Raw genomic sequence first — 10,371 nt, forward strand, 5'->3', positions numbered from 1 at the left:
CGTCGACGTAGCCCTCCAGGTAGCGACTCGGCAGAAGAGGCAACACCTGGGCATGCGGGGACAAGTAATTGTCTGGCGTGAGTTTCATCGGTAGCAGGTGTGAGAAGTAAAACGGCGACGGCGCTGCGGCCTGATCACCGTGAGCATGCGGCGGTGCATAAAAACCGATCGACGGATGTGCAGCCGGACCCGAGTAGGACGGATAGGTTCCGATAGGGCCAGCCGTCGGGGCACCGTAGGACGCCGCAGTTGGTGGCCCGTACTACAAGGCAGCCGCAGCCACATGGGGCGGCGGTGACGGAGCCGGGTAGGTGTGGGGCGGCGCTGGGTAGATATCCGTCGGGGGCCGCGAGTAGGGTTGCACAGCGACAGCACCATGAGTCGTAGGGATGGGGCGACTGGACGCCGTAGTAGTGCGGGGCTGGAGGCGCACCGGACGGCGGCTCCATCCAGGGCGACGGCGGTGGCGGCCTGCCAGGGGCCGTTGCAGGAGCACCGCACGGGAGGAGATTGCCCGCCGTGATGTTGGGCGGGGCGATGTGATCGCCAGGAGGGCCCCATCCGATCTAGGGGCCAGGAGATGGAGGGGCGCCATGGGCCATCGCAAGGGGGGGGGGGGCGAGGCCAGGAACGGCGACCCAAGGGCCGGCGCAGCGACGGCAGGGGCGGCAACAGAAGTCGGCGCAACGACGGCGGCGGCAGCGGTGGAGGCAGCGGAAGCCATCTTAAACTAAACTGATACCATGTAAAACGTAATATGTTGGGAACCGCATGACACCCTAAACGGGGTGTGGCTCTATCATTATATAGATGTACCCAAGGGGTACAATACAATGTTACAATATATATGTACAGAGGCTACGTATATACGGTCTAGCAGTTATGGGATACCGAAAGACATACGGGTATATAATTTGAAAGGTATCATCTGGACTTACTGTGAGGAGAGCTTTCATGTGCTCTCTTGTGAGATTGTACTCCTGCTGAACAGACAACAGAATATCTACGAAATCACCATTCTTGTGATCAGACGCTGATTTGCGCTTGCTCACACGATCATCGATCACTTTGTCCAGCAGATTGGCCCATCTGTTCCTCACTCTTTCCGCCTTGGCACAAACCGCCCTCTTAAGCACTCCGACCCTACACAATGCTGGGAAGTACTCCTCCAAGTTGAACCCACCTAGAAGCCGTGAGGAGTCCTTGACGAGTTCCCGGAACAACTTGCTTCGCCCATCTTCTAGGAAGAACTTGCCCGACACGATACGGCACGCCATGTCATTCGAGTATGAGTTGAGCAGCTCGCTAATGTCGACTGTACTACCAGCTGTGGCTGCCTCGTTGATCTTGGCCATTGCCATGCTGACCTATGAGATGATAGCATGCGTCTTAAACTACGAGAAGCTAACAGTCATATATGTAATTGTTAATTATCAGATGGAAACATTGAAGTCATTTTTTTCTTTTGCAAGAGGCATGGAACACATGGAAGTCCCTTTTTGACGAGAGACATGGAAGTCATTGTTTTCCTTTGTTTCTTGTCTGATGTACTAGTGTCTTCCAAATGAGTGTGACAATAATGATTGCAACGTCATTGAAAGAAAAGTCTGTCAGAGCGGAGAAAATTGCAACATCATTAAAAATCAGTACCTCCTCTATGGCGGCGATGCGGAAATACTGCATCTTCTTAACGCTGAGCATGTGTGTGGTGACGAGCTTCCTCGCCTGCCGCCAGTACTCGCCGTACGGCGCGAAGGCGATGTCAGATGAGCCATACATGATGATGTCGGGGACGACGGAAGGGGGCCACGACGCCAGGATGTGGACCTTCGTGCGCAGCACTTCCTCGGCGGCGCGTGGCGACGACACTACGTGGGTCGGCAGTGCGCCCAGCCGGAGGTGCAACACGTCCGGACCATGCTTCCTGGCGAGGTCACGGAGGGAGACGTGTGGGAGGGCACCGACGAGGTGTAGGTGCCCGATGATGGGAAGCGCCGGCGGCGAAGGAGGGAGGAGCTGCCCTGTCGATCCTGTCTTTCTGGTGAACCAGTGATGCAGAGACAAGAGGAGGAGGGGGAGCAGGAACAGAAACCATGCCGGCGGGGGCGACTCTAGCATGAGCTCCTGCACGAGGTTTGCCATGCTGAGCTCAGTTGCTCTATCAGGTTTTTCATCACAAGCTCTGTTGCTTTATAAGCATTCAGGCCGGGTAGAAAGGTGAAAAAGCATATGCATACATCGACTCATATCTGCAATGCACTGAAATTGAGCAATATTAGTGCTTGTGTGTCCAAATCAGGTCTAGTCTGTTAGGAACAGCAACTTGTATTATTAGGAGGCCAAAGCCAACATATATACACATACACGAGGATGCGAAAAGGCTATAGGAGTATGCCAAAAGACTGAATGCAAAAGGTCAAAAGGCATCACTAATATAACTCTAACATCCCCCTCAAACTCATGGTGGATCCACAACACTGAGTCTGGAAAGGTGAAATCCATGTTGCGCTCTAGTCTGGACCTTTGTGAAGAAGTCTGCTAGCTGTAACTCAGAAGGCACATACTGAAGAGCAACAACATGATGCTGCACAGCAGCGCGCACATAAAAAGCATCAACGCCAATATGCTTGGTAAGCTCATGCTTCACGGGATCCCGTGCAATACTGATAGCACCTGTACTGTCTGACAAGAGGGTGGTATGTGTTGTAACAGAAACACCAAAATCCTCCAGTAACCATCGTAACCAAGTCACCTCTGCCGTCAGAAGAGACATAGCTCGCAACTCAGCCTCTGCACTCAAACGGGAAACTGCAGTCTGTTTCTTCGTCTTCCAGGTAATGAGAGAACCACCAAGAAAAACACAATAAGCAGAAATTGAACGGAGATCCGTAGGATCACTAGCCCACGTAGCATCTGAATAAGCCTGGAGCTGTAACGAGATGGAGCGGGGAAAAAATAGACGATGAGAGATCGTGACACGAAGATATCGTAGAACACGATGAAGGTGACTATAGTGTACCGAAGTGGGAGAAGAAACAAACTCACTCAAGATGTGGACAGGATAGGAGATATCCGGACGAGTGACGGCGAGATAGACAAGACTCCCAACAAGATGACAATAACATGTCGGATCAGACAAGGGCTCATCCATCAGAAGCGCGGAGGTGAAGATTGAGCTCCATAGGTGTCTCAACAGTGCGCTCATCACTAAGAGCCGCACGAGTAAGAAGATCCTGGATATACTTTTCTTGGGAAATAAAAAAGCCATCAGAGGTGGAGGAAACCTCAATCCCAAGAAAGTAACGAAGAGGACCAAGATCAGACATAAGAAACTGCTCACTGAGACGGGCCTTGACAAAGGCAATGTACTCAGGGTCATCACCAGTGATGATCATGTCATCAACATATAGAAGAAGAAGAGTCCGACCATGAGCTGAAAGGTGGACAAACAACGCCGGATCATGAGCACTCGCTGAAAAACCAGCGGCGGTCACCACAGAGGCAAAACGCTCAAACCAAGCGCGAGGGGCTTGCTTAAGGCCATAAAGGCAGCGACGAAGACGACATACCATGCCATCAGGGACAAAATACCCGGGTGGTGGCTGCATATAAACCTCCTCACGCAACTCACCATTAAGAAAGGCATCCTTAACATCAAGCTGAGAAACAGAACAATGGCGAATAGAGGCCACAACAAGAAGTGTGCGGATAGTGGTCATATGGGCCACGGGAGCAAAAGTCTCATCGTAATCACGACCATGCTCCTGCTGAAAGCCACGAGCCACAAGACGAGCTTTGTAACGCTCAAGAGAACCATCGGAGAGAGTCTTAACTTTGTAGACCCACTTACAAGTGATGGGACGAACACGGGAAGGAAGAGAAACAAGATCCCACATGCCGGTGCACTCAAGAGCAGCAAGCTCCTCTGCCATCGCAAACTGCCATTCAGGATGAACAATAGCATGGCAACAAGAGGTAGGCTCAAGTACAGCCGAAAGACCATATCGACTAGGAGAATAGTGGTCAGGGGGAGGGCGAGGCCGAGCTCGGAGACCATAAGTCAGTTAGGATGAGGAGGACGACGCACCAGAAGTAGATGGCACGTTAGTGGATTTATCCACAACACGTTGACGACGAGTATAATGGAAAGGAAAGGAGGGAAGAGGTGGAATTGTTGGAAATATGCCCTAGAGGCAATAATAAAAGCATTATTATTATATTTCCTTATTCATGATAATTGTCTTTATTCATGCTATAATTGTGTTATCCGGAAATCGTATTACATGTGTGAATAACAGACACCAACATGTCCCTAGTAAGCCTCTAGTTGACTAGCTCGTTGATCAACAGATAGTCATGGTTTCCTGACTATGGACATTGGATGTCATTGATAACGAGATCACATCATTAGGAGAATGATGTGATGGACAAGACCCAATCCTAAACATAGCACAAGATCGTATAGTTCGTTTGCTAGAGTTTTCCAATGTCAAAGTATCTTTTCCTTAGACCATGAGATCGTGTAACTCCCGGATACCGTAGGAGCGCTTTGGGTGTACCAAACGTCACAACGTAACTGGGTGACTATAAAGGTATACTACGGGTATCTCCGAAAGTGTCTGTTGGATTGACATGGATCAAGACTGGGATTTGTCACTCCGTATGACGGAGAGGTATCACTGGGCCCACTCGGTAATGCATCATCATAATGAGCTCAAAGTGACCAAGTGTCTGGTCACGGGATCATGCATTACGGTACGAGTAAAGTGACTTGCCGGTAACGAGATTGAAGGAGGTATTGGGATACCGACGATCGAATCTCGGGCAAGTAACATATCGATTGACAAAGGGAATTGTATACGGGGTTGATCGAATCCTCGACATCGTGGTTCATCCGATGAGATCATCGTGGAGCATGTGGGAGCCAACATGGGTATCCAGATCCCGCTGTTGGTTATTGACCGGAGAGTCGTCTCGGTCATGTCTGTTTGTCTCCCGAACCCGTAGGGTCTACACACTTAAGGTTCGGTGACGCTAGGGTTGTGAAGATATGTATATGCAGTAACCCGAATATTGTTTGGAGTTCCGGATGAGATCCCGGACGTCACGAGGAGTTCCGGAATGGTCCGGAGGTAAAGAATTATATATAGGAAGTGCTGTTTCGGCCATCAGGACAAGTTTCGGGGTCACCGGTATTGTACCGGGACCACCGGAAGGGTCCCGGGGGTCCACCGGGTGGGGCCACCTATCCCAGGCGGCCCCATGGGCTGAAGTGGGAGGGAACCCAGCCCAAAGTGGGCGGGGGAGCCAACCCCCAAGGGCCCATGCGCCTAGGGTTGGGGGGGAACCCTAAGGGGGGCGCCCCCTTGCTTGGGGGGCAAGCCCCCCACCCCTTGGCCGCCGGCCCCCCTAGGAGATCCCATATCCTAGGGCCGGCCACCCCCCTTGGCACCCCTATATATAGTTGAGGAGAGGGGAGGACTTCATACCTGAGCCTTGGTGCCTCCCTCTCTCCCCGTTACGTCTCTCTCTCGTAGTATAGGCGAAGCCCTGCTACTGTGACGCCCTGCATCCACCACCATGCCGTCGTGCTGCTGGATCTTCATCAACCTCTCCTTCCCCCTTGCTGGATCAAGAAGGAGGAGACGTCTCCCGTCCCGTACGTGTGTTGAACGCGGAGGTGCCATCCGTTCGGCGCTTGGTCATCGGTGATTTGGATCACGTCGTGTTCGACTACATCATCACCGTTCTTTGAACGCTTCCGCATGCGATCTACAAAGGTATGTAGATGCATCTGATGACTCGTTGCTAGATGAACTCCTAGATGGATCTTGGTGAAACGAGTAGGAAATTTTTTTTTTCTGCAACGTTCCCCAATAGTGGTTTCAGAGCCAGGTTTATGCGTAGTTCTTCTTGCGCGAGTAGAACACAATTTGTTGTGGGCGTAGATTTGTCAACTTTCTTGCCGCTACTAGTCTTTTCTTGCTTCAGCGGTATTATGGGATGAAGCGGCCCGGACCAACCTTACACGTACACTTACGTGAGACCGGTTCCACCGACTAACATGCACTAGTTGCATAAGGTGGCTGGCGGGTGTCTGTCTCTCCCACTTTAGTTGGAGCGGATTCGATGAACAGGGTCCTTATGAAGGGTAAATAGAAGTTGACAAATCACGTTGTGGCTTTAACGTAGGTAAGAAGAAGTTCTTGCTAGAACCCTATTTCAGCCACATAAAACTTGCAACAACAATTAGAGGACGTCTAACTTGTTTTTGCAGCAAGTGGTTTGTGATATGATATGGCCAAAGTTGTGATGAATGATGAATGATCTATATGTGATGTATGAGATGTTCATGCTATTGTAATAGGAATCACGACTTGCATGTCGATGAGTATGACAACCGGCAGGAGCCATAGGAGTTGTCTTTATTTTTTGTATGACCTGCGTGTCATTGAGAAACACCATGTAAATTACTTTACTTTATTGCTAAACGCGTTAGCCATAGTAGTAGAAGTAATAGTTGGCGAGCAACTTCATGGAGACACGATGATGGAGATCATGATGATGGAGATCATGGTGTCAAGCCGGTGACAAGATGATCATGGAGCCCCAAGATGGAGATCAAAGGAGCTATGTGATATTGGCCATATCATGTCACGTTTATTATTTGATTGCATGTGATGTTTATCATGTTTTGCATCTTGTTTACTTAGAACGACGGTAGTAAATAAGATGATCCCTCATACTAATTTCAAGAAGTGTTCCCCCTAACTGTGCACCGTTGCGACAGTTCGCTGTTTCAAAACACCACGTGATGATCGGGTGTTTTATTCAGACATTCACATACAACGGGTGTAAGACAGATTTACACATGCAAACACTTAGGTTGACTTGACGAGCCTAGCATGTACAGACATGGCCTCGGAACACAGAAGACTGAAAGGTCGAGCATGAGTCGTATAGAAGATACGATCAACATGAAGATGTTCACCGATGTTGACTAGTCCGTCTCACGTGATGATCGGACATGGCCTAGTTAACTCGGATCATGTAATACTTAGATGACTAGAGGGATGTCTAATCTAAGTGGGAGTTCATTAATAATTTGATTAGATGAACTTAATTATCATGAACTTAGTCTAAAATATTTTACAATATGTCTTGTAGATCAAATGGCCCATGTAGTCCTCAACTTCAACGCGTTCCTAGAGAAAACCAAGCTGAAAGACGATGGCAGCAACTATACGGACTGGGTCCGGAACCTGAGGATCATCCTCATAGCTGCCAAGAAAGATTATGTTCTACAAGCACCGCTAGGTGAAGCTCCCGTCCCACAGAACCAAGACGTTATGAACGCTTGGCAAACACGTGTTGACGACTACTCCCTCGTTCAGTGCGGCATGCTTTACAGCTTAGAGCCGGGGCTCCAAAAACGTTTTGAGAGACATGGAGCATATGAGATGTTCGAAGAGCTGAAAATGGTTTTCCAAGCTCATGCCCGGATCGAGAGATATGAAGTCTCCGATAAGTTCTTCAGATGTAAGATGGAGGAAAATAGTTCTGTCAGTGAGCACATACTCACTATGTCTGGGTTGCATAACCGCTTGTCTTAGCTGGGAGTTAATCTCCCGGATGATGCGGTCATTGACAGAATCCTCCAGTCACTTCCACCAAGCTACAAGATCTTTGTGATGAACTTCAACATGCAGGGGATGCAAAAGACCATTCCTGAGTTGTTCTCAATGCTGAAATCAGCGGAGGTAGAAGTCAAGAAGGAACATCAAGTGTTGATGGTCAATAAAACCACTAAGTTCAAGAAAGGCAAGGGTAAAAAGAACTTCAAGAAGGACGGCAAGGAGGTTGCCGCGCCCGGCAAGCAAGCTGCCGGGAAGAAGCCAAAGAATGGACCCAAGCCCGAGACTGAGTGCTTTTATTGCAAGGGAAGCGGTCACTGGAAGCGGAACTGCCCTAAATACTTAGCAGACAAGAAGGCCGGCAAAACAAAAGGTATATGTGATATACATGTAATTGATGTGTACCTTACTATTGTCCGTAGTAGCTCCTGGGTATTTGATACCGGTGCAGTTGCTCACATTTGTAACTCAAAGCAGGGGCTGCGGAATAAGCGGAAACTGGCAAAGGACGAGGTGACGATGCGCATCGGGAATGGTTCCAAGGTCAATGTGATCACCGTCGGCACGCTACCTCTATATATACCTTCGGGATTAGTTTTAAACCTTAATAATTGTTATTTAGTGCCAGCTTTGAGCATGAACATTGTATCGGGATCTCATTTAATTCGAGATGGCTACTCATTTAAATCCGAGAATAATGGTTGTTCCATTTATATGAGAGATATGTTTTATGGTCATGCTCCTATGGTGAATGGTTTATTCTTTATGAATCTCGAACGTGATACTACACATATTCATAATGTGAGTACCAAAAGATGTAAGGTTGATAATGATAGTCCCACATACTTGTGGCACTGCCGCCTTGGTCACATAGGTGTCAAACGCATGAAGAAGCTCCATGCAGATGGACTTTTAGAGTCCCTTGATTATGAATCATTTGACACGTGCGAACCATGACTCATGGGTAAGATGACCAAGACTCCGTTCTCAGGAACAATGGAGCGAGCAACCAACTTATTGGAAATCATACATACTGATGTATGCGGTCCAATGAGTGTTGAGGCTCGCGGTGGCTATCGTTATGTTCTCACCCTCACAGATGACTTGAGTAGATATGGGTATATCTACTTAATGAAACACAAGTCTGACACCTTTGAAAAGTTCAAGGAATTTCAGAGTGAGGTTGAAAATCAACGTGACAGGAAAATCATGTTTCTACGATCAGATCGTGGAGGAGAGTACTTGAGTCACGAATTTGGCACACACTTAAGAAAATGTGGAATAGTTTCACAACTCACGCCGCCTGGAACACCTCAGCGTAACGGTGTGTCCGAACGTCGTAATCGCACTCTATTAGATATGGTGTGATCTATGATGTCTCTTACCGATTTACCGCTATCTTTTTGGGGCTATGCTTTAGAGACTGCCGCATTCACTTTAAATAGGGCTCCGTCGAAATCCGTTGAGACGACACCGTATGAATTATGGTTTGGGAAGAAACCTAAGCTGTCGTTTCTAAAAGTTTGGGGATGCGATGCTTATGTCAAGAAACTTCAACCTGAAAAGCTCGAACCCAAGTCGGAAAAATGCATCTTCATAGGATACCCAAAAGAAACTATTGGGTACACCTTCTACCTCAGATCAGAAGGCAAGATCTTTGTTGCCAAGAATGGGTCCTTTCTAGAGAAAGAGTTTCTCTCGAAAGAAGTAAGTGGGAGGAAAGTAGAGCTTGATGAAGTATTATCTCTTGAACCGGAAAATGGCGCAACTCAAGAAAATGTTCCTGAGGTGCCTGCACCGACTAGAGAGGAACTTAATGATAATGATCAAGATACTTCTGATCAAGCTCCTACTGAAATTCGAAGGTCCACAAGGACACGTTCCGCACCAGAGTGGTACGGCAACCCTGTCTTGGAAATCATGTTGTTAGACAACGGTGAACCTTCGAACTATGAAGAAGCGATGGCGGGCCCGGATTCCGACAAATGGCTAGAAGCCATGAAATCCGAGATAGGATCCATGTATGAAAATGAAGTATGGACTTTGACTGACTTGCCCATTGAACGGCGAGCCATAGAAAATAAATGGATCTTTAAGAAGAAGACAGACGTGGATGGTAATGTAACCATCTATAAAGCTCGACTTGTCGCTAAGGGTTATCGACAAGTTCAAGGGGTTGACTACGATGAGACTTTCTCACCGGTAGCGAAGCTAAAGTCCGTCCGAATCATGTTAGCAATTGCCGCGTTCTACGATTATGAAATATGGCAAATGGACGTCAAAACGGCATTCCTTAATGGTTTCCTTAAGGAAGAATTGTATATGATGCAGCCGGAAGGTTTTGTCGATCCTAAGAATGCTGACAAGGTGTGCAAGCTCCAACGCTCGATTTATGGGCTGGTGCAAGCATCTCGGAGTTGGACCATTCGCTTTGATGAGATGATCAAAGCGTTTGGGTTTACGCAGACTTATGGAGAAGCCTGCGTTTACAAGAAAGTGAGTGGGAGCTCTGTAGCATTTCTCATATTATATGTAGATGATATACTATTGATGGGAAATGATATAGAACTCTTGGACAGCATCAAGGCCTACTTGAATAAGAGTTTTTCAATGAAGGACCTTGGAGAAGCTGCTTATATATTAGGCATCAAAATCTATAGAGATAGATCGAGACGCCTCATAGGTCTTTCACAAAGCACATACCTTGATAAGATATTGAAGAAGTTCAATATGGAAC

At 48.0% G+C, this 10,371-nt stretch overlaps 1 protein-coding gene across 1 annotated transcript in view; it reads right to left on the reverse strand.

Annotated features, from left to right (window-relative positions):
- The window catches only part of LOC125547812 (indole-2-monooxygenase-like), a 50,540-nt gene extending 48,398 nt beyond the window's left edge, over nucleotides 1–2,142 (reverse strand). The window contains exons 1-3 of the mRNA XM_048711576.1: nucleotides 1,651–2,142; nucleotides 1,053–1,367; nucleotides 939–983 (exon numbers count right to left, since the gene is read on the reverse strand). Coding sequence (XP_048567533.1) covers nucleotides 939–983; nucleotides 1,053–1,367; nucleotides 1,651–2,142 — 852 coding nt within the window. The remainder of the gene's footprint in view (nucleotides 1–938; nucleotides 984–1,052; nucleotides 1,368–1,650) is intronic.
- Nucleotides 2,143–10,371: the final 8,229 nt, after the last annotated feature.

Source organism: Triticum urartu, chromosome 3, assembly GCF_003073215.2.
Source record: "Triticum urartu cultivar G1812 chromosome 3, Tu2.1, whole genome shotgun sequence".
Classification (NCBI taxonomy): domain Eukaryota; kingdom Viridiplantae; phylum Streptophyta; class Magnoliopsida; order Poales; family Poaceae; genus Triticum; species Triticum urartu.